Raw genomic sequence first — 24,994 nt, forward strand, 5'->3', positions numbered from 1 at the left:
GCATATGGGAATAGATTCACATTTTAACTTGAAATGGGTGGTTTGAAAGCCGCCAGAACAAGCTCTGAATTGTCAGCATCCACTAAAAAAACCCCATCCAGCTGGGATTTTTAAGACTTAATGTTTGCAGGGTGCACTCTGCAAAGTGCTTGATGCAACGTCCAGCAGGTTAGTCCTACAATTCAGCTAAAAATAGACAGCAGGTTAAGTACAGTCATGAGGGCCCCTAGTTTCCAGTACCCTCCCTCCTACCCTTGTCCCTTGTGAGTTGAGTTGCAAGCGTGTGAATCTAGCCAGTGAGTGTCTTTCAGCTCATTATGGCAGCTGTGATATCATTTTTTCCGGCAGCCAAGTCAGGAAGTCTGCAGGCCTGATTTGCGCAGGGACATAACCGTTGTGGGAAATAATCGCTAACGACAAGGGCCAATTACATTTTGAAAGAGACCCTCGTGAAATCCTCCAGAACTGTCGAACCCCACAGTTACTTGGGGTGTTTTGGGGTTCTTCCCACAACCACAATAGCAATTTCCTCTCCCTCACCTTCCTTCGCTGCCCTGCAGGGAAAGATGCAGCTGTGAAATAATGGGTGTCTTCCGTCAGGCCTCTCTTAGGAGCAGAATCTCCCTCTCAGGAGGAGGAGAAATGAATAAAATAACCTTCCTTGGTCCCAGGTTGTTCTCAACAGATAACAAGACCCTCTGATGCTTGGAGTAGACAAACATGTCAATTTCTCAGTTTCTGGGTTTCTCCAGTCTTAATTTTAGTTTTCCACATATAGGTGCCAGTTTTGTAATGTGTTTTGTCTTTTTTAAAAAAAAAAATGCCTCAGTGTGCATTTCCCCTCACATAAACATTTTTCTGTGCACGTTGGCTTGCAATATGCATTTTTGTTATTTTCATCAATCTGAGGGGATGCGGGTGGCACTACAGAGCCTAGGACTTGCAGATCAGAAGGTCAGCAGTTCGAATCCCCATGAAGGGGTGAGCTCCCGTTGCTCGGTCCCTGCTCCTGCCAACCTAGCAGTTCGAAAGCATGAAGTGCAAGTAGATAAATAGGTACCACTCCAGCGGGAAGGTAAATGGCGTTTCCATGTGCTGCTGCAGTTCGCCAGAGGCGACTTAGTCATGCTGGCCACATGACCCAGCCAATAAAGCGAGATGAGCACTGCAACCCCAGAGTTGGTCACGACTGGACCTAATGGTCAGGGTTCCCTTTACCTTTACCTTTATGCGCACTTCCTCTTGAAATGTGGTTGGACATGCGCATTGCAAAATTTCGGTAAAGTGTTCGTTCTGAAGGATAGTTGCATTTCAGCCCCTGTGTTGTTCCAGGAAGGGCAAATTGGGTTCACGGCAAAATGCAAACAGAGCCAGTTTTCCTCCCTTCCCCCAAGTCCTACCCCGCATTGAAAGCAGCTGCAGATCATGCTGATCGGTGAGAAGCAATTTCGGTGGATGGGTCAGCGAAGAAAACCAAACCCGGATTTGGGTCTTTCCCAACACATTCCTCAAGGGCTTAGGCGACCCATTTGCCTCATTCCAAGTTCCGCTTCACAAGGGTCACAAACACACCTTCCATTTGGGGTCATTTTCAACACTTGTTGCCAATGCGTTTGCAGCGTTCCTGCTCCTAGTAAATGCATAGGGTTGCTTTGTTGTTTAGTTGTCTAGTCGTGTCCGACTCTTCGTGATCCCATGGACCAGAGCACGCCAGGCAATCCTGTCTTCCACTGCCTCCCGCAGTTTGGTCAAACTCATGCTGGTAGCTTCGAGAACACTGTCCAACCATCTCGTCCTCTGTCATCCCCTTCTCCTTGTGCCCTCCATCTTTCCCAACATCAGGGTCTTTTCCAGGGTTGCTATTGGTATATAAAGTCCTTAATGGCTTGGGCGCAGTTTACTTGAGGTATTGCCTTGCCCAATATATGCCCAACCAACAGCTCCCATTTGAGGTAAAGATAAAGGGACCCCTGACCATTAGGTCCAGTCGTGGCCAACTATGGGGTTGCAATACTCATCTCGCTTTATTGGCCGAGGGAGCTGGCGTACAGCTTCCGGGTCATGTGGCCAGCAGGACTAAGCCGCTTCTGGCGAACCAGAGCAGCGCACGGAAACGCCGTTTACCTTTCCGCCGGAGCGGTACCTATTCATCTACTTGCACTTTGATGTGCTTTCGAACTGCTAGGTGGGCAGGAGCAGGGACCGAGCAATGGGAGCTCACCCCGTTGCGGGGATTTGAACCACCGACCTTCTGATCGGCAAGCCCTAGGCTCTGTGGTTTAACCCACAGCGCCACCCGCGTCACATAATCCCTGTTCTGCATTTGTAAGGACTCAGTCTTTTCATGTGGCATCACTTAACACTTTGGAACTCCCTGCCTGTTGACACCTGCCTTCACTATACTTTTCTCTTCAGGAAATGGCAAAGTTACAATGGTTTCCCTCGTTTGCCTAGTGACGCCCAAAATTGGGTTTGGAGTGGACATTTGCAAGAGAGCCTTTTTCTGGAAGTTTTCTTATTCTCCTCCAAACTCTGCCCTGATAGATAAAGAAGATAAGGAGGGAGGGTGAGGGTGAAGTATGCCTCTTTCTTAGTACCAGCTGTTTCTTATCACCAAATGCCCCTTATGCCAATTTGCCATCGTACCTCACGTGCGTCTTTAGCCGAGCTAAAGGCTGCTTAGTTCCAGCCTTAAATTTGTGGGAATCGCAGATTACAGTGGTACCTCTGGTTGCGAACGGGATCCATTCCGGAGGCCCGTTCGCAACGTGAAAAGCCCGCAACCTGAAGTGCCGTATCTGCGCAGGTGTGTGGTGCGATTTGGCGCTTGTGTGCATGCGCAAAGCACGATTTATCACTACTGTGCATGCGCAAGCGGCGAAACCCGAAAGTAACCCCTTCCGGTAGCTCTAGGTCGCCGTGAGAAAAAAACGTAACATGAAGCAAACATAACATGAGATATCACAGTAAGATTCTCTCTTTCTTGCTGGGGGAGAGTTGTCTCCTGAGCCGTTAATGTACCAACCCAGTCCGAAAACCCAGGAACCAAATTCCTGCTATAACTCCAACATGCTTGGGGTTTGACGTCTGACTGTTTGGGGTCAGTGTGGGGGTTTTTCTTCCTTCCACCCCACCCCAAACTTTCTCTCTCTCTCTCTCTCTCTCTCTCTCTCTCTCTCTCTGTGTGTGTGTTTGTATGTGTGTGATTCAGCATGTGTTTGGTGCTCGGTTTGTTGATTCAAGTGACATTACCTCATTCTGGGGCAGGGATGTTAGTTTTAGATTCCTGCTAGTGTGGGAATTCGATTAGCTCAGATTGTCCAGGCCTGTTAAGTCTCGCCAAAGAATGTGCAATGCTTGAAAGGCCATAGAGGGGTGCAAAGTGGATTGGGGGGGGAGGAAGGGGTGGGGGGAGGGTACCCCGTGAGTGAACCGGACTGGCCTCATCCAGTCAGCGCAATCCCAAAGGAAGCTTCAACAGCATTTATGTATGTGGCCACAGCAGCAAGGATTCTCTGTGCATAGAAATCAGAGGAGGAGAGAACATCTTCAAAGGGACAACAGTTGATGAAAATCTTGGAATATGCAGAGGTGGCAGAATTTAAAGAGACAAATTTAGAATCTTTTCAGGAAAACTGGAAACCCTTTCTAGTCTATATAAAAAGGCTATTTCCCATACCTGAGGACCACAGCAGTGTAAGAAAATAGCAGAATGTATTAAGCAAACATGTTAGAGAGGAATAAATTAGACAAGAAGGAACCTTAAAATGTATCTATATGTCATTTGAGTTAGAAACATCGGTGCTGGCTGAGCAGGAAGTCTCTAGTTTTGTTGCATTGGAATATACCGTATTTTTCCGTGTATAAGACGGTGCTTTTTGCTAAGAAAAAATTAGGCAAAAATTGGGTGTCGTCTTATTCATGGATAGTGAATGCGGGGGGGGGGGCATGCGATTAATGGTGGCAGCAAGCAGGAGATTGGCAGTGGCAATTGGGCGGCCGATTGGAGGCTGCGGCGAGGTATGCGATTGGCAGTGGCTGTGGCAAGCGATCGGCAGTGGTGGGCAGGCGGGCGAATGATTGGTGGAAGCGACCTCCCCCACCCAAAAAAGCTAAACAACTTAATTTCTTAAATTTGGGGTTAAAAAAAAGAGGGGGGTCGTCTTATACAAGGGCGTATCTTATACACAGGAAAATATGGCAATTGTCGAGTAACAAATGTAACTTTCATGTATGGAAAAAAGAATAAAATGTTATTAAATAAAAAAGAGCAAAAACGCCCACTGTTCAGGAGAATCCTTTAAATAGTTGGTAGTAGCAATTCTGAGCAAGCACAGAGTGCAGAATAAAATGTTATTAAATAAAAAAGAGCAAAAACGCCCACTGTTCAGGAGAATCCTTTAAATAGTTGGTAGTAGCAATTCTGAGCATGCGCAAAGTGCTTTCCCTCATAAATCAATGAGAGAGAGAGAAAGAGACCTTTCCCACCCCTTCCCCAACCTGGTTTTCCTCAAACCCCCTTCCATCTCAGCCTGTCCTCTTCCAACCCCTTGTCCTTATCCTCACATTTTGTCCCTGAGCAGCTTTGTTTAAAATCCTAAATTTGCCACAGTGAGTCCGTTTTGACTGTGGAAAGGAAAAGGGATATGATCTAGATTTTATTTTATTTTATTGAGTGAGGGGAGGCAATGTCCAGGCGCAGCTCTCTTCTCCTGGAGACCTTGACCCCCTCCCCTTTTAACAATCCATCTTAACAATGCCGCTCCACGCCCAGGGACCGTTCCTTCCTGTCTGGCAGGCCACGGCGTCCTGTCCCCGTCCCTTAGCACCTCCAAGGAGTCTTTCTCCAAATATTTAGACAAAGCAGTGAACAATCTAGGACATCGGTTTCCCCCTTCGGCCTTACCCACCCACCCAGGAAAAGAAAGGGAGAAAAAGCTTTGCTCTGCTTTCAGCTGCCTCAACTGGGGAGGAAGGACACAGACATTTTGCCCGCAGACGTAACTTGCTACCACATAAAGTGAGCTCTGCATTTGCAAAGAAAAAAACCAATCTTTTAGTGTGGTCCCATCTTATCTTTTGCAACTCCCAGCTTCTTAACATTACGCAGTTGCCTTGGTTGGTTCTGTTGTCGGTGCCTTCTGAACACTTCTTTGTATACCTACCCAGATAAATTTATGCATATATTTATTTTGAAAACTATTCATTTATCTATTTTTTTATTACAATGGTACCTCAGGTTTCAGACACCTCAGGTTACAGACGCTCCGCTAACCCAGAAATAGTACCTCGGGTTAAGAACTTTGCTTCAGGAGGCCCCATTAGCTAAAGTGGTACCTCAGGTTAAGAACAGTTTCAGGTTAAGAACAGACCTCCAGAACGAATTAAGTTCTTAACCCAAGGTACCACTGTATTCTGTTATATCTGCTGTTTCATATGTATATACATTTTTATTGGGGTTTTTCTAACATATCATTTCCAACATAACTTCTTGTCGTATACAATATTTTAGACTTCCATCAACACCTCTGATGATTTTCTGTTCTTTATCACTTATTCTGCATTTCTTAATTTCTCTATTACTCTTAATTATCATTAACTAATAATTCTCCTCATGGTCTTTCTTGCAATATTTCAAATAGTCATCCTTACAAAACTTCTTGCAATCCTACTAGCGTAATCCGTACATTACAATTACTTTTCAAATAGTTCGTATATTTACTCCAGTCTTCTAAGAATCTCTGGTCCCACAGGTTTTGAATCCTTCCTGTTAATTTATCCAGTTCTGCAGAGTCCATCAATTTCATCCGCCATTCTTCTTTCGTCGGTAATTCTTCTTGCTTCCATTTTTGTGCCAATAATATTCTTGCTGCTGTCACTGCATATAAAAACTTACAATCCTGTCTGTTAATATCATCTTAAATCTGCTGTTTCAAACGTCTGTCTTGATCACTAGTTTGTACTGTTTTATGTAAACCACATAAGGGTTTAAAAAAATAATAATAAGCGGTATAAATCCTGCTAAATAAAAGAAATTGTGCAATCAAACAAAAAGGGGCCACTGCGAGAATAGAATGCTGGACTAAATGAGCCGCTATCCTGGTCAAGCAGTCTCTTCTCATGTTCTTATTAACTGAAGCTACGTGATGCTGGTACAACCTTGCGGGTTTTAATGTGTCTGGGACACGGGTGGCGCTCTGGTCTAAACCACTGAGCCTCTTGGGCTTGCCGATCCGAAGGTTGGCGGTTCGAATCCCCACTGCGAAGTGAGCTCCTGTTGCTCTGTCCCAGCTCCTGCCAACCTGGCAGTTCGAAAGCACACCAGCGCAAGTAGATAAATAGGTACCGCTGAGGCGGGAAGATAAAAGGCGTTTCCGTGTGCTCCGATTTCCGTCATGGTGTCCCGTTGCACCAGAAGTGGTTCAGTCATGCTGACCACATGACTAGAAAGCTGTCTGTGGACAAACACCGGCTCCCTTGGCCGGTAGGCGAGATGAGCGCCACAACCCCATAGTCGCCTTTGACTGGACTTAACCATCCTGGGGTCCTTTACCTTTTTAATGTGTCCAGATATTGTACATCGAGAGCCAGTGTGGTGTAGTGGTTAAGAGCAGTGGACTCGTAATCTGGTGAACCAGGTTCGCTTCCCCGCTCCTCCACATGCAGCTGCTGGGTGACTTCTCTGAAGTCTCTCAGCCCCACTCACCTCACAGAGTGTTTGTTGTGGGGGAAGAAGGGAAAGGAGATTGTTAGCCGCTTTGAGACTCCTTCAGGTAGTGATAAAGCGGGATATCAAATCCAAACTCCTCTTCTCCCTCGCTTCACTGTCATTGTAGGATCAATTGGCATCTCAGTTGCCACTAATTGATACGTCTGACAGGCTGTGGTTCTCGAGAGACATTGTAGTGCGCCTCAGGGGGTGAAGTCAAACCGGTGCGTCAGAAGCACCTCCCTGGAGCGCAAGCCTGGGCAAGTGTGCATGGAGGTCCAGACGACAAGACCCCTTTCTAGGCCTGCCTGATGGGGTCCAAAGATATTCTGCAAGGCAGTGGAGGGTGAGGATCCGTTCTGACTTTACATTCTGACTTTCTGGCCTCGGTCCTCTATACCTGAAGGAGTGTCTCCACTCCCATCGTTCAGCCTGAAGACAGAGGTCCAGCGCCGAGGGCCTTTTGGCGGTTCCCTCATTGCGAGAAGTGAGGTTACAGGGAACCAGACAGAGGGCCTTCTCGGTAGTGGCGCCTGCCCTGTGGAACGCCCTCCCTTCAGATGTGAAGGAAATAAGCAGCTGTATTGTTTTTAACATTTGATTGTTAAATGCTGTAATGCTGTATTGTTTTTAACACTTGATTGGAAGCTGCCTAGAGTGGCTGGGGAAACTCAGCCAGATGGGCGGGGTATAAATAATAAATTATTATTATTATTATTAATACATGAAACAAGCATCCTTGGACCATTTCAGAACTGTAGCTTCCTTGAGGCCAGGCTGTTACCATGTGGACGGAGGAAGGGAGAGTCGGGTTTATTGTGATACTGAGTGGGGGTCCACGCCCTCTCTTGCATTCCTTTTTTAGGGGGTGGAAATGCGACCTTTGCAGGGGTGGCAGAAAGGAGCCCCTCCCTCGTCCCACGAGGAGACCCTGTGGGAGTTACTATTCCTGTCAATCTCCCAGCTACAGGCTTCAGATAAAGAAAGGCAGGAGACCAGGCGGAGAGACAGAGGCCAAGCCTGACCCGGCTTGTGGTTTTGAAAAGAGGCGGCTTTTGAACTCCTCACTGCCTCCTGGACTAAGCAGCCTGAAGAACAAGGGGAGATATCGCTGGAAAACAGACCTTTCCCCCCTAGAAAGGTCACTTTGGTTCTGCTTAACACAGTGGTTAACACCCCTGGAGGCACACTCCATTGTCTCTCAATAATAATAATAATAATAATAAATTTATTATTTGTACCCCGCCCATCTGACTGGGTCACCCCAGCCACTCTGGGCGGCTTCCAACAAAGATTAAAAATACATTAAAATGTCTCACATTAAAAACTTCCCTAAACAGGGCTGCCTTCAGATGTCTTCTAAATGTCAGGTAGTTATTTCCTTGACATCTGCTGGGAGAGTGTTCCACAGGGTGGGCGCCACCACCGAGAAGGCCCTCTGCCTGGTTCCCTGTAACTTCGCTTCTTGCAGTGAGGGGACATTAAGCTTTTAATGTTTGATGCATTACTGTGTTTTAATATTTTGTTGGAAGCCACCCAGAGTGGCTGGGGAAGCCCAGCCAGATGGGTGTGGTATAGATAATAAATTATTATTTTTTATTATTATTATAAACAAGTTTAGATGGAAGCAATAATGGAATACTGAATGGTATAGTTTTTGTAAAAGATGCAGGGATTTATGATATGTAAAATGAACCATGGAAAGAGAAAAAGGGAAGTCACTGATATCTTAAGGATGTAAAATGAGTATTTTAAATTGCAAAACACAAAATTTAATAAAAAAATATATTTATATAAAAAAGAAAGGCTCACAGCATTAACATTGCGAGTCTTCTCATGCCATGCATTGGAAAGAAGATTTTCCTGCGGCAGCTAGGAGACTGGAGAGCTGCTACAGTCACTTGGAGGCTTCTCATTCCATTTATTCCCCGCCCCGGTTTCTGTGTGAACCCCACACTTTTCTCTGCTTTGAAGATCATGATTGACGCTGCCCCCGTGTTAGGAAACAATTCCCACCAGGGTGGCAGCCGCCAGCAAGTTTGCCCTAGGCAAAGCCCTAACCATGGCAAATTTTGTTCTTCCTTTCTACAGAACAGTTTGGAGAAGAGCGCCGTGAAGGAGCCTCTCTTGAATGTCCTCTGCAAAGCGGTGAAGCCCACCTTCAACCAGAGCCGGGATGGGTGTTTGGCGAGGCTGGCTTCCAAAGACGACCCCAAGTACTTGGCTGTCCTCGAGGTGGCCGTGTTGAGTAGGTACCACATTCATTGTTGGGAGCCCGTAGGGCAGCCTTCGCTAATCTGACACCCTCCAGATGTGCTGGCTGCAGCTGTGGTCCAGAACATATGGAGTGCACTGGGATGATGATGTCTTCCCATGAGTAAGAACTAGGAACTTACATACCTGTTCTCTGCTGCCTGGTAGTTGCAGACCAGTCTAATAATAATAATAATTTGTTGTTGTTGTTGTTTAGTCGTTTAGTTGTGTCTGACTCTTTGTGACCCCCTGGACCAGAGCATGCCAGGCACTCCTGTCTTCCACTGCCTCCCACAGTTTGGTCAAACTCATGTTTGTAGTTTCGAGAACACTGTCCCACCATCTTGTCCTCTGTCGTCCCCTTCTCCTTGTGCCCTCCATCTTCCCCAACATCAGGGTCTTTTCCAGGGAGTCTTCTGTTCTCATGAGGTGGCCAAAGTATTGGAGCCTCAGTTTCAGGATCTGTCCTTCCAGTGAGCACTCAGGGCTGATTTCCTTCAGAATGGAGAGGTTTGAGCTTCTTGCAGTCCATGGGACTCTGAAGAGTCTCCTCCAGCACCATAATTCAAAAGCATCAATTCTTTGGCATTCAGCCTTCTTTGTGGTCCAGCTCTCACTTTATTATTTGTACCCCACCCACTTGGCTGGGTTTCCCCAGCCACTCTGGGCGGCTTCCAACCAAAGATTAAAAATACATTAAAATGTCACACATTAAAAACTTCTCTGAACAGGGCTGCCTTCAGATGTCTTCTAAATGTCAGGTAGTTGTTTATCTCTTTGACATCTGATGGGAGGGCGTTCCACAGGGCGGGCACCACTACTGAGAAGGCCCTCTGCCTGGTTCCCTGTAACTTTGCTTCTCGCAGTGAGGGAATCACCAGAAGGCCCTCAGCGCTGGACCTCAGTGTCCGGGCAGAACGATGGGGGTGGAGACACTCCTTCGGGTATACTGGACCGAGGCCGTTTAGGGCTTTAAAAGTCAACACCAACACTTTGAATTGTGCTCAAACACGTACTGGGAGTCAAAGTAGGTCTTTCAGGACCAGTGTTATATGGTCTCAGCGGCTGCTCCCAGTCACCAGTCTAGCTGCTGCATTCTGGATTAATTGCAGTTTCCGGGTCACCTTCAAAGGTAGCCCCACGTAGAGCGCATTGCAGTAGTCCAAGCGGGAGATAACCAGAGCATGCACCACTCTGGCGAGACAGTCTGTGGGCAGGTAGGGTCTCATCCTGCGTACCAGATGGAGCTGGTAGACAGCCGCCCTGGATACAGAATTGACCTGCGCCTCCATGGACAGCTGTGAGTCCAGAATGACTCCCAGGCTGCGCACCTGCTCCTTCAGGGACACAGTTACCCCATTCAGGACCAGGGAGTCCCCCACACCAGCCCACAGGAAACCTGTTGCCCAACGTTGGACCCGAACCCACAACCCCAAGATAGAGAGTCTCATGCTCTTAACGACTGAGCCGAGTGTGTTGCTATTCCACACAGTTTTCTGCACCGCCTTAAAAAGCTAAATAAATAGTTTCTATTCTCCTCACCTTTTGTTTCCTTCTGTTAGCAAACTCTGCGGATAAGGAGCTGTTTGAGTCTTTGGCGGCGAAGATGGAAGAGCTGGAAAAGGTAAGGAGGATGTTTGCGGAAGTCCCATTCCTTCGGTTTGTCGCCTTTTCAGTCAGGCATCTTCAGATCTTTAGCTTGAAGTGTTGCTTGGCAACTGGCCGTCGCCAACTGGGGTTCAAGGACAGCCCTTCAAGGTGTGTTAGGATGAAGAATGCTTTGCTGAGTGATTCTCTGAAGGAGGCATGGAAGCAAAGCAGTTGCCCAGATACGATACGATAATCTTTATTGTCATTGTTCTCTACAGAACAACGAAAAATCTACATCAGACATTCAGAAACCAACAAGCCTGCTATCCCAGCTATCCCAGCCTGGTTAGCCCCCTAAAAACTCTGATACCCCATAATTAAATACAATATACTCCCACAGAGACCTTACACTGCGTTTAAAATCAAAATTGCATTTGGGTAGAAACTGTTTCTCAGGCGGCTAGTCCTAGTCTTTATAACCCTGTACCTTCTTCCAGAAGGCAGAAGCTGAAAGAGATCATTTCTGGGGTGCGGCTTAGTCATGCTGGCCACATGACCCGGAAGCTGTACGCCGGCTCCCTTGGCCAATAAAGCGAGATAAGCGCCGCAACCCCAGAGTCGGTCACAACTGGACCTAATAGTCAGGGGTCCCTTTACCTTTTTAAGCCCTGTGAAATTAATGGACCTAGCTCATGTTTGTCAATTTCAGTGGGCCTACACTTGAGCAAAACTTAGTTGAATAACACCCAATGGCGTTTCTCCCCTCCTCTCCACACACACTTAAAAATGAAAAAGAGCCTTATTTAATACGTTTGCATCCCAGTTTTTTCCCAGAAGTGCAAAGTGCTCTCTCGCTCCAGTCATTTTGTCCTGCGGGGTGGGTTAGTCCGAGAGGCAGTGCCTGGCCCCAGGTCACCAACTGAGCTTCAGGGCTGAGTGTCAATTTGAACACAGGTCTCCCCAAGTCCCAGTCCAACGCTCTTCACTGCTGCACCCATTGCAACTGCTCATGCAGCAACCACAGCAGACCCCCTCCATCAAGTTTGCATTTCCTGGGCCAGGATGCCCTGGGAACAAGGCACATTCTGTCCCTTCCTGCTGGTCAAGGAAACGCAGCTGGCAGAGTGGAGAGTCTTGATGGGGTTATTGTGTGAGCAACCACAATAGACCTTTTTTTAAAAAACTGTGACGAACACAGTAACTTCCCTTCAGTCATCTCATCTTCTAAGTCAGATGATCAGCCTGATTTTTTATTTAATAATGTTTGAAAAGTCTTTTAAGGGACATGCGCCCGCTGTCTCCTGAAAGTAGTAAAATCCCACTCCCTCTGGGGTGTAACACTCCTGAAAATTGTATTTATTCATTGCATTTATATGCTAGCTTTCTTTCCAGGGAGCTCCAGTTGGTTCTCCCCCCCCCCCCAGTGTCCAATTTAGGGTGGTGGTGACTGCACACAGGGTGCCAATCCAAGGGGGCGCATCATCATCATCATCATCATCATCATCATCTCTCTAATACTTCAGAAATCAGAGTAAATGAGTTACAATTAAGTAAGAAAAACAGCAGCAACCAGGACAGGACACGACAGATTCAGTAAAATATAATATTATTATTATTATTATTATTATTATTATTATTATTAATAATAATAATGATAATGATGATGATGATGATGATGTTTAGTCGTTTAGTCATGTCCGACTCTTCGTGGCCCCCTGGACCAGAGCACGCCAGGCACTCCTGTCTTCCACTGCCTCCCGCAGTTTGGTCAAACTCATGCTGGTAGCTTCGAGAACACTGTCCAACCATCTCGTCCTCAGTCGTCCCCTTCTCCTTGTGCCCTCCATCTTTCCCAACATCAGGGTCTTTTCCAGGGAGTCTTCTCTTCTCATGAGGTGGCCAAAGTCTTGGAGCCTCAGCTTCAGGATCTGTCCTTCCAGTGAGCACTCAGGGCTGACTTCCTTCAGAATGGAGAGGTTTGATCTTCTTGCAGTCCATGGGACTCTTAATAATAATAATAATAATAATAATAATAATAATAATAATAATAATAATTTGTTATTTATACCCCGCCCATCTGGCTGAGTTTCCCCAGCCACTCTGGGCGGCTTCCAATCGAGTGTTAAAAACAATACGGCATTGTACTGTAAAAGAGGAGGGTCCCACAAAACAAAGATAACTGATGTGTGTTTGCAGCGCTCTTCCAGAGCTGTACGAGGAAGATGCTAAATGCACTGATGTGGAGCGGAGTTTTCACAATTTAGGGGTTTCCACAGAGAAAATCCTCTCCCAGGCCATTATCCCCCACGCTTCCAAGGGCAGGAACCAGACACAGAGCCCCTCTGCCCACCTTAGGAAGGTCATTAGCCATGCAGATGGCATTTCAGATATTGGGGGCTTAAGTCTTTTAGGGATTTAATCACCTTGAATCGGGCCATGGGACAAAGTGGCCACCAGCGTAGGTGTTTTGAAACAGGGCTTTTGCTGTCTTGGAACCCTGGTCAGTAATTTGGCCGCGGCGTTTTGCGCCCGTTGACGTTTTCAGGTAACTCTCCAAGGGCAGGCCCACGTAGCTTGCATTGCAGTAGCCCAGCCAATGCCCCTCTCTCCGTGGTGACTCCCCTGCTTCCAGCCATTCACCCCCTTCTTCCTTTGACAGATTGGCGTGAAGAACATCACCCACGGCGGCAGGAGCAGGGACCCCGACATAGAGGACCGCTTCAGCATGCCCCTGATCATCACCATTGTCTGCATGGCTGCCTCTCTGCTACTTGGCGCTGCCATCTACGGCTGCTGCCACCAGCGCCTCTCCCAAAGGAAGGACCAGGTAAACAGGCTTTTTGCGCCATTAAAATGGACCTTGCAGGAGTTGTAGGGCCAAGCTTAACACACCCCAACCCTTGAGTTATCCGCTCTGAGCCAGGGTCATAGTTGTCAAGCGTCCCTTATTTGGCGGGACAGTCCCTTATCCCAGCGCCATGTCCCGCTGCTGTCCCTTATTGATGATGTCCCTTAAATAAGCTACTGAAGGCAATGGGGCCCTTTCTATGTCCAGCTGTCCTTTGTCAACAACAAATTGTTACTTTTTTGTGTTGAATATATGCTATATGGTAATTTATGGACCTAATAGGTATCTAAAGCCATTTGCATGCAACAAAATATGTATTTTATCAAAGTAATTGTTGATCCCTTATTTTGGCTGCTGATCCCTTATTTTCGAGGCTGCTGGTCCCTTATTTTCAAATCTGTAAGTTGACAGCTATGGCCGGGGTCTCCCATATCCCACTTCATTTGCAGACATTGGCAGTGCTTACCCTAACCCTCTGCATTGCAGAGTGTCAATTTTGGGTGTCAGTAGCCTATCTGCCACAATTTGCAATGCGTCAGCGAAACAAAACAGCTCAGGCCCCGTGAGCGCAGCAGCTCTTCCCAGTTGGTTTTGCCCCAATGGACAGTGGCGAGGACCAAAAGTCTCTGCCTTTCCAGAGTCGTCTCCTCACCTAGGTCTTTCCCAAGCAATCTGAGACTCATGTACTGCCAAACACAGCAGTTCTTTCCAAGAATATCAGGACAAAAGGAATGAGGAAGTGGAAGGGGAACAGTTTTATTAACAAATAAACAGCAGGCATGCAAAGCATAAACTAAAACATACCCGACAGGGGCTACCCAATCTCCCCTTCAGCTGCCCGGAGCCCCAGGTAGAGCAGCAGGAGAAAGACCCCGACCGTCGGTCTCCCAGCATCAGGGCCTTTGATCTGGGCAGAAGCTCTCTGGGCCCCTCCCACCTATGGCTTTTATAGCCTGCCTTGATGTAATCAAGTGCACCAGGCATTACTCATGATTAGCCCAGGACCCTGAGATGGAACTAATACAAAACGGCTGAGAGTCTCCCACTACCTGCAGCCGGGCATCCAGCCAGCACTTGCAACACAGAAGAACCCAAGAAACTCCCGACAGGTGCGTGAAACACAAGAATCAAACTGGGGATGTTAAAGGGAAAGGGACATGCCGCCTAACTCCTCAAAATACAGTTTATTGGCAAAACCTATTTGGTGTTTCGCAACTTTATTTATATATATATATATATAATATTTATTAAGATTTTGGAAATTGCAAAAAGAAAAAAGAAAAATTGAACATGCAAAGACAGAAACGAAAACAAAAACACTACATAAAACATTAAATTAACAAAACAAAACAAAAACAATTAAAAACACTTCCAATATTTTCAAATCTTAACTTTCATACACTTGTTTCATTGATTTCCTCAACGCCTCCCTTTTAGTATTCTACTTCAATTAACTATTTCAGCAAGTCCTTTCCATCTTCATCTATTTTCTATCTTAAAGTTAATTTTAACATATTGTAACCTAGTTTTTTTCCCTTTTAATGCATTAACAATCTATCTATACCTAGTTCCTTCTAACATTTCTGCCAAAGCCATATAGCTTCATTCCACCTTTTTTCTAACATTCATTAATTTTACAATATTTCCGTAGATAATCTTTAAACTTTTTCCAGTCTTCTTCCACTGACTCTTCTCCCTGGTCTCGGATTCTGCCAGTCATTTCCGCCAGTTCCATATAGTCCATCAATTTCATCTGCCATTCTTCCCGGGTGGGTAAATCTTGTGTCTTCCAATACTTCGCGATGAGTAATCTTGCTGCTGTTGTTGCATAGATGAAAAATGTTCTGTCCTTCTTTGGCACCAATTGGCCGACCATGCCCAGGAGAAAGGCCTCTGGTTTCTTCAGAAAGGTATATTTAAATACCTTTTTCATTTCATTATAGATCATCTCCCAGAAAGTCTTAATCGTTGGGCACGTCCACCAAAGGTGAAAGAATGTACCTTCAGTCTCTTTACATTTCCAACATTTATTATCGGGCAAATGGTAAATTTTTGCAAGCTTGACTGGTGTCATGTACCACCTGTAAATCATTTTCATTAAATTCTCTCTTAAGGCATTACATGCCGTAAATTTCAAACCTGTGGTCCATAACTGTTCCCAGTCAGCCATCATAATGTTATGTCCAACATCTTGTGCCCATTTAATCATAGCAAATTTCACCGTTTCATCCTGAGTATTCCATTTCAACAGCAAGTTATACATTCTTGACAGATTCTTAATTTTAGGATCTAGCAATTCTGTTTCCAATTTTGATTTTTCAACCTGAAAGCCAACTTTTTTATCCAAATTATATGCCTCCATTATTTGATAATAATGGAGCCAATCTCGCACTTTATTTTTTAATTTTTCAAAGGTTTGCAGTTTTATTCTGTCTCCAGCTTGCTCCAAAATTTCCCAATATTTCAGCCAATTGGCCTCCATATTGAGTTTTTTCTGTGCCTTCGCTTCCATTGGTGACAACCATCTTGGGGTTTTGTTTTCTAACAAATCCTTATATCTTATCCAAACATTAAACAATGCTTTTCTAACAATATGATTTTTAAACGCTTTATGTGCTTTGACCTTATCATACCACAGATAAGCATGCCAACCAAATACATTGTTGAACCCTTCCAAATCCAATACGTCAGTGTTTTCAAGAAGCAGCCATTCCTTCAGCCAACAAAATGCGGCTGATTCATAATAAAGTTTAAGGTCTGGCAGGGCAAATCCACCTCTTTCTTTAGCATCAGTTAGTATCTTAAATTTTATTCGAGGCTTCTTGCCCTGCCAGACAAATCTAGAAATATCTCTCTGCCACTTCTTGAAACAGTCCATCTTGTCCAAAATCTGCAAAGTTTGAAACAAAAACAACATCCTTGGCAATACATTCATTTTTATCACAGCAATTCGGCCTAGCAATGATAGCTTCAAATTTGACCATATTTCTAAATCTTTTTTCACCTCAGTCCAACATTTTTCATAGTTATCTTTAAACAAGTTAACATTCTTAGCAGTCATATTAACCCCTAAATATTTCACTTTCTTAACCAATGTTAATCCTGTCTCTTCCTGGAACTTCTCTCTCATTCACAGTTAAATTTTTCTCTAGAACCTTAGTTTTCATCTTGTTCAACTTAAAACCTGCTACCTGACCAAATTCTTGAATCAATTCCAGTACCCTTTTGGTACTAGATTCTGGCTCCTGCAAAGTCAATACTAAATTGTCAGCAAATGCTTTCAATTTGTACTGTTTAGCCCCCACTTGTATGCCTTTAACCAATTGGTCCTTTCTGATCATATTTAGCAAAACCTCCAGGACCGATATGAAAAGCAATGGAGAAATTGGGCAACCTTGTCGTGTTCCTTTCTCAATCTTAAACTCTTCTGTCACTACATTATTCACAATTAATTTTGCCTTTTGCTCTGAGTAAATTGCACCTATACCATTTTCAAAACCTTGACCTACCCCCATCCCCTGTAGATTCTTCTTCATAAAGCTCCAAGAGATATTGTCAAAGGCCTTCTCTGCGTCCACAAAAATCAAAACTGCCTTAGTATTAATATTCACTTGTAATTTTTCTAAAATATTAATTATATTTCTCGTATTATCAGACAAATGTCTGCCCGGGAGAAAGCTGGCTTGGTCTTTATGAATTTCTTCTATTAACACCTTTTTTAATCTTTTAGCCAATATATCTGCAAAAATTTTGTAATCCACATTAAGCAGCGATATGGGGCGGTAGTTCTTAAGCTGTGTCTTTTCAGTCTCTGTTTTCGGTATAAGTGTAATATAGGCTTCCTTCCACGACTCTGGTGCCCTTTTCCCCTCCAATATTTTGTTACAGACCTCCTTCAATGGTTGTATTAACCATTCTTTCAGAGACCTGTAGTACCTTGAAGTCAGTCCATCCGGTCCTGGAGATTTACCTAATTGCATGTTCTGGATGGCCCCTTCCACTTCCTGATCTGTTATTTTGTAGTTCAACATTAACTGATTTCCCTGAGAGATTTTATGTAATCCATTTATTTTCAGAAATCGATCAATATCCATTTCCTTCTCCTTCTCCTGTGTATAAAGTTGTTTAAAATACCTCTGGAAACACTTCCTAATCTCCGCTGGGTTCTGAATATTCTTTCCTTTGGTGTTTCACAACTTTCTGTCTAGTTGCAGGACCTTAGCCAGACCTAGCAGAGTCAACGCAGAATCCACGGAAGCAATTGGCAACTTGGCTGCAGACAGGATAGACGAAGCAGGAACCAGGAACTTGTAGTTAGGTGTTTATACAGTGGACTACAGTGGTGCCTCGCAAGACGAAAAGAATCCGTTCCGCGAGTCTCTTCGTCTAGCGGTTTTTTCGTCTTGCGAAGCAAGCCCATTGACGGCTTAGCGGATTAGCGCTATTAGCAATTTAGCGGCTTTTAGCGGCTTAGAAAAAGGGGGGAGGGAAAAAAACCCGCAGGAACTCGCAAGACATTTTCGTCTTGCGAAGCAAGCCCATAGGAAATTCGTTTTGCGAAGCACCTCCAAAACGGAAAACTCTTTTGTCTAGCGAGTTTTCCGTCTTGCGAGGCATTTGTCTTGCGGGGCACGACTGTATTTATAGGAACAGAACATGGATCTTTTGCTAGCCTTCTCATACATGACTCACAACTCCTACACTCACACACAGAATTCTGAACCTCTGAATACTGAACTAACACATTCCACTTAGTAGGCCATTAATTATCACTCCCTTGAGAGAGCTTGACCAATCATGGAGTTGTCTCCATGTCTCTGTTATCACCAGGCAGACTTGCTCATTCAGATTGCCTTCTGGCTGTCTGCCAAACCTTAATTGACTCTGTGTGAGTAGCTGCACGTACACAGATTCCCAACACAATTGTCTTCCGCATTTCCACTACACTCATCACTTTGTCTCTGCTCTGCCCTCTTCATACCTCTTCTGGTCCTGGGAGACCAGGGAGGAGCAGAGCTGATCGTAGCAGGAGGGTAGACTCTCCTGGCATCTTCACCAGCCTGACTCATCTCTGCCTCTTCAGCTTCTAATTCTCATTCTGGACATCTCTCTGCCACAGACTCTCCCTGCTCACTAAGCCCTGTTGCCTCGCCAGCTTCTGACACCTCCTCCTCCCAGCCTTCTCCCTCTGACCACTCATCATTCCCACCACCACTCTGAGCCTTCTTCCCTTGGGGGTTCCCCAGCTTCTGCCTGCTACCGCTCCTCTACATCCAGCAGGAGTTTGGACTAGGTGACCCCTGGGTTCCTTTCAACTCTGGTAAACTCTATTGGATGCGGGTGGCGCTGTGGTCTAAACCACTGAGCTTCTTGGGTTTGTCGGTCAGAAGGTTGGTGGTTCAAATCCGCACAACGGGGTGAGCTCCTGTTGCTCTGTCCCAGCTCCTGCCTATCTAGCAGTTCGAAAGCATGCCAGTGCAAGTAGATAAATAGGTACCACTGTGGCGGGAAAGCAAACAGTGTTTCCGTGCGCTCTGGCTTCTCTCACGGGGTCCCGTTGCACCAGAAACGGTTTAGCCATGCTGGCCACATGACCCAGAAAGCTGTCTGTGGACGAACACCGGCTCCCTTGGCCGGTAAGCGAGATGACCGCCACAACCCCATAGTTGCCTCAGCTTCAGGATCTGTCCTTCCAGTGAGCACTCAGGGCTGATTTGTTTCAGAATGGATAGGTTTGATCTTCTTGCAGTCCATGGGACTCTCAAGAGTCTCCTCCAGCACTATAATTCAAAAGCATCAATTCTTCGGTGATCAGCCTTCTTTATGGTCCAACTCTCACTTCCGTACATCACTACTGGGAAAACCTTTACATTTACCTTACCGCAACTCTATGGTTTCAGCTTTTTTCAGTCCCTGTTCATATGTCTCCTACCCAAACTCCCCGGTCCCCGCCTTACAGCAGCGCCTGACCGAGGAACTTCAGACGATGGAGAACGGTTACCACGACAACCCGACCCTGGAGGTGATGGAGACCTCCTCAGAGATGCAGGAGAAGAAGGTCAACCTGAACGGGGAGCTTGGAGACAGCTGGATCGTCCCCATGGACAGCCTAACGAAAGAGGATCTGGAGGACGAAGAGGACACACATTTATAATTGTTTGGGGCTTTTTGTTTCGTTTTTTAAAGAGAGAACAAACTTTGTGCTAAGCAAAATTTTCGAAAACACGGAAAACTCAAAACTTTAAGCCACAAGTGCCGACATGCAGAAGGAGCCTGGTGGTTATTTGGCGAAAGGATTTGTCAAGGGGGCATCTGCTGTGGCCAAATCCTTTTTGTTTTGTTTGTTTGGTTTTGTTTTCTAAAATCCCATTAGCTTTCTAAGCAAATTCTATGTGTTGGTGTGTGTATATGTGTACATATATATATATTTTTAATGACTGTGCCTCCTATTTAAGTGTTGAGCAGGGCAGACAGGAGATTCTCCCGCTCCCTTCTCCCTCCAGATGCCAAGGGACCATGAGAGCAAGGCTGGATGTACTGCTCATTTTAACAGGAGCCAAGGTTATAGTCCTCATGGCTGCAGAGAACAAGGTGGGAGCGCCTGTTCAGAGTTGGAGCTTAACTTCTGCCCTTTGCAGGCAGCTTGACATGGCATCGCTCCCTCACGGTTAGCGGCCGCAGGGGGGCGCATTATGCAAAAACTCAACCAGATATGCAAAACCCAAGGTGCATTGGGCTCCAGCGTACAGGAGACTCTGAATATTGGCAACAGGGCACAGCTAAAAAAGGCTGTCTCTCTCTACCTGCCCCACCCCAGGTCGTCCTATCACTCCACTTCTTTTCTCCATGCATTAAAAAACATTCTCCCGATCTTCGTAGGTCAGGATCAGGCCATTAACTAGCCCGTTCCATACGTAAGCTTTTTGCAACAGCTGGCGCCTGCAGTGAATCTGTGCCAGCCATGCAAGGAGGATTCAGGTTTTTTTGTTTTTTGCGTTCTTCCTGTAGAATGCAAATTTGGGGCTGGGGTTTTATGTGTGTGTGTGTAAGAAAGAAGCACCGCAAAACCCAAATGGGCTACGACTGGAGCATTAGCCCAGCGGCACAACTTCAGATTTCAGGAAAGAGATTTGTATGCAGGAACATAGGAGCTGCCTTATACTTGACTAGAAGACACTGGGCTCATGTAGCTCAATATTGTTCTACACTGGCCGGCAGTGATTCTCCAGCGTTTGACCAGTTTTATCTGGAGATGCAGGGCATCGCACCTGGGACGTTCTGCATGCAAAGCAGGTGTCCCACCGCTAAGCTGTGGGCCGTCGCCTTGTACATGGGAGCAAGGCAAGGCTCGCAGCAAGGTTTATAGGCCCACTTTGAAAACTGTTCCAAGGCTAAATATCAAAAAGAAAAACAGAGGGGAGGATATAATTTGCATTGAGCTAAAGGAATCAGCATTAATCTGCGCACTCCCCCTTCCAAGAGCATCTCATGTTTTTTTCTTAATAATAGCTATAGCAATATTTGGCCAATGCAGGTGAAACAGCCACCTGTTGCTTTTATTGAAAGAGAAGGAAGGTGGAGGGTTTTGTGCCTTTGACATGCATGGTTGATCCATAAACCCATTTAATGGTGCAATTTAGGGTGTAAAGCTACTGAGTGAGCTAACTTGCATGTACAATAGGGGATCTTAGCTGTGGGGTCTGAAACAGTGGAACGTTTGCAAAGGGAAGCTTGTATCTCTGTGGAAAGGGAATTGCCCAAAGCCTCGTTCGGCTCTTTCCTGCTCCCAAATTTGCCCTTTTTTAAAAAAATACCACATTGTTCTTGCCATGCTTTGGAAAGCATGACCTTTCCAAAGCACCGATTAATTTAAGCCTAGTTATTGGATTTCATAATCATCAAAAGAGATGTTCTTAAGGACTTTACACAAATCGCCGTGGGCAGAAGGAACCAACCCTACAACTGTTCTGAAGCCATCGTAAGTTGCTTCTTGCACATTTGATACAGGAAAGTTGTTGAGAACATCTCATCATGCTTTTCGAGATAAGTTATAGGAATGGAAACAGCTAAAAAAAAATGAGACCCCGTCATAGTCCTATTCAGAAGGCAAAGATTAAGGATGAGATAAAACATGCCTTAAGTCCCATTAATAAATGACAATGTGATGGCTTTTGATGAATCTGCCCCTTTGTCTTCCCTCAGCTGCGGGACCTCTGAGGAGAGACAAAGGGAAGATGGGTGGATCCTTCGATATTTCCTTCCCTCCCTCTTTTTTAAAAGCAGATTTATGACAGCTGTTTGGATTGTATCTTAGGTCAAATATAACTTTGGAACCCGCCGTCAAAAATCTGTAGGTTCCTAATCCATTTGAACAGGAACTCCCAGCTCCCAAACATTGGCAAAGCCACTCTCTGGGCAGGAGATGTAAACTTAGAGGCTGTAAATTTAGAGTCTCTCACTGGCCCGGCTTGAGTTCAGCACAGGAGGAAGGAAGCGTTCGAATGTCAGAGTGCTCAGTCCTTGCATCTTCCTGCAAGGAGATTCCAGGAACAAGGGGCTTCTAGCAGCTCCTATTAAATACCTTGCCTTTGCAGAAAAGATCAGCGTAACATTTTCCTATCTTCATCGATAAATACTAGAGTGACTGTGTGGCTGTGCCACACTGATTTATTATTTTTAAAGAAACTATTTCTGGCATACTGCTATAGCCGTAAGAAAATTAGTGTTGTCTTGTACGCTCACACCAAGGTCTCTTCTTAAGAGACTGGCAACTGGAAGCTTTGAGGGGACCAAATATGGCAATACATCCCCTTATCCCAAACTCTGCCTCCATCACTCGCCCACTCTTCCCATTCCAAGCAAAGGGCTTCTGAGACCCTTGATTCTTAGTGCATGGCTGGATGGAGACGAACCTGTTCTCTTCAGCCAGGTGTGTCAAGAGGTATCATAATAATAATAATAATAATTTATTATTTATACCCCGCCCATCTGGCTGGGTTTCCCCAGCCACTCTGGGCGGCTTCCAACACAATATTAAAATACAGTAATGCCTCAAACATTAAAAGCTTCCCTAAACAGGGCTGCCTTCAAATGTCATCTAAAAGTCTGGTAGTTGTTCTTCTCTTTGACATCTGGTGGGAGGGCATTCCACAGGGTGGGTGCCACTACCAAGAAGGCCCTCTGCCTGGTTCCTTGTAACTTGGCTTCTCGCAGCGAGGGAACCACCAGAAGGCCCTCGGCGCTGGACCTCAGTGTCCGGGTATAACGATGGGGGTGGAGACTCTCCAGATATACTGGACCGAGGTAGTGATGGCATGGGGGAGATCAGAGTGTATTTGTGCGCAGCTCAGATCTTTCAAGTGGGTACCAGCTCTGGGCTGGGGCAGTGACATTAGTAGCCCACTTACTTCACCCTCCAGAGAAAGCGTCGTTTCCCCAACAAAGCAGCCAAAGCTAATGTGTCCCTCCAGGTGTTGCAAGACTACAACTCCCATCATCCCTGACCATTGCCCTTGCAGGCTGGGGTTGATGGGAGCTGGAGTCCAGCAGATGTGCCACTGGTTTATCTCCTAGCTGGTACTGGCACCCGACTTGTCTTGAGAGACAATGGAGTGCACTTCTGGGGGTGAAGTCAAACGGCTGTGTTAGCCGCACCAAAATGACCTCCCCAGGACAGAAACCTGAGCAGTGTGCATGGAGGTCATGGGCTACCCAGATGACAAGGCGCCCACCCTCAGGCTGGCTGATGTGGTCCAAAGGTCATAGAAACATAGAATTGTAGTGTTTTTTGGGGGGGACCAAGGGTCATCTAGCCCACCGCCCCCAGCAATAAAAGGTGCAGCAATAAAACAGCTCGCACATTTGCAAAGCTGAGCAGGATTTGGCATAGTTTCACATTGGATGTGTTGAGATTCCTGTATCGCATAGGGTTGCACTCTTTGTTTTTGAGTCTCCATCCTTAGAGGAGAGCCTTCCTATTGTATTATGTGCCTTGGGAGCAGCTGTGGTGCACATTAAGGGCAAAGGGCTCCACCAAAGGACAAAGGGCACTTTGCTATTGTCACCATGGAAACGGAGGGCGTTAGAGAGTCCTTTGCCTGTTTGTCAGATCTGCAGAGTAAGTCAAGAGATCAGGGATTGGCTTACAACCCTTCTTTTTAATATAATGTAGAGCAGACCTATTCAAACAACCAAAAAATATGCACCTCTTTCTGATAGTGGGTCAGGGAGACAAAATACAAAAGTATTGCAAATAGATCCCCCCCCCCGAGTTACTAGTCTGTGGAGATATAAGACAATCTGAAGGGGACGGGGGGGCAGGAGAATAGAATTTCTTGTCACTTCCCCAATTTTCTTCCTCTACAACTAGACCATCAACAATTCAGTGCCAAAATAAGTTAGATTGTGTTATTTGGTTATGTTAGTTGCTCTGCTCCAGCTATTTTTCAGGTGTGCTGTTACTCGAAAGGGATAGGAGGGTGCTTTAATGTGTTGCAAAGGAGACTGAGATTGCAAAAATAAGTCACACACACAAACCCGGTTCATGCAAATGAAAGATGTGAACTTCTGGTTAAGACAAGGGCCCCAAAGCGACCGCAGAGTTTAAATTTTGAGAATCCTAACAGGAAATACTAATTACCCCTTCAACATGGCACTATGAAGGTACTAGCAACTTGGGAACACTGCTAGATCATCCAATTACCCAGTTTGTTTTTTATTGCTGCTACTGCAATTTACTATTTTTTGTTAAATCGTACTTTCTGGTGTACGAGAGGCTCCGGGATTCTGATGTCCTTATGATTTAAAACCACACGGCGAAGCAGGTTATGGGGAGAGAGGTGTGAAGATGTGTAATATCTATGTTATTGATATGTTTGTAATGACAGAAAAGAAAGTTAATAAAAATTTATTTTTTAAAAAAGTGGGGGGAGAGAAGGCAGAGCACCCCCAGACTTGACACCGAGTCTCCCACATCCAGAGCCAATGTGTTTTCAACTGTATTCTGCGGGTCCTCGATGCAAGTTTTCGTTTGCAAATGGACTGCAATGTGTGCCTAGCCCCTTTCGGTTGTGATAATGCATCTGAATGCTACTTTTTATGCACTGTGCAGCTTCCTCAGCGCACACTTAGCTGCGCTGAAACAGGAGTCTGATATACACTGGGATTTTAACAGAGGAACTGGATTGTAAAGATTATCGTTGCATTTTCCTACAAAGTATATTTTGAAGACACCACTTATTTCTGTCAATAAAAGTTTCTTTTGTGAAGGGCTGGTGGCCCCTCTTTTTCTTTTCCCCCCACGGTCACACGAGTTGGCGGTGGTTGGGAACTCTTACGACTTTCTCATGTTGCAAAATCTCTTTTCCAGTTTTTAAACTTGCCCAATTAAGCCGGTTTATACCTGGATCTCAAAACCGGGAAGTGAGATGTCTGGAAATGAAAGATTCCTTTTATAAGGGGTGGGGGGAACAGAATGTACATGTGGGCAAGGACGTGTGGTTACAAAAAGGGGCCTGATATGCAAATATAAAATTTCTACCCCATGGCTTCACCTATTTTTGCTTCCCTCTGGCCAGTGGCCCCTATCACATGAT

The 24,994-nt window shown here is 45.6% G+C and overlaps 1 protein-coding gene and 1 long non-coding RNA gene across 11 annotated transcripts in view; both read left to right on the forward strand.

Annotated features, from left to right (window-relative positions):
• LOC310826295 overlaps positions 1-24,667 on the forward strand; it is a 324,400-nt gene extending 299,733 nt beyond the window's left edge. For all 7 annotated transcript variants that reach the window (XR_014555699.1, XR_014555700.1, XR_014555701.1 and 4 more), the window contains exon 2: positions 22,689-24,667. This is a non-coding gene — a long non-coding RNA (uncharacterized lncRNA). The remainder of the gene's footprint in view (positions 1-22,688) is intronic.
• The window catches only part of PODXL (podocalyxin like), an 81,741-nt gene extending 57,074 nt beyond the window's left edge, over positions 1-24,667 (forward strand). The window contains exons 5-9 of one of the 4 annotated variants that reach the window (XR_014555629.1): positions 8,801-8,957; positions 10,525-10,586; positions 13,212-13,379; positions 19,360-20,684; positions 20,815-24,667. Coding sequence is in view for 2 of the 4 variants with exons in the window: in XM_083700633.1 (XP_083556759.1) it covers positions 8,801-8,957; positions 10,525-10,586; positions 13,212-13,379; positions 19,360-19,554 (582 nt within the window). In the remaining 2 variants the exon portion in view is untranslated. Of the gene's footprint in view, positions 1-8,800; positions 8,958-10,524; positions 10,587-13,211; positions 13,380-19,359 lie in introns of all 4 variants that reach the window. The other 3 variants (XR_014555630.1, XM_083700633.1, XM_083700634.1) reach the window with 3 other exon arrangements.
• Positions 24,668-24,994: the final 327 nt, after the last annotated feature.

The sequence above is a fragment of the Podarcis gaigeae genome, assembly GCF_964106915.1.
Source record: "Podarcis gaigeae genome assembly, chromosome: 10".
In the NCBI taxonomy this organism is placed as follows: domain Eukaryota; kingdom Metazoa; phylum Chordata; class Lepidosauria; order Squamata; family Lacertidae; genus Podarcis; species Podarcis gaigeae.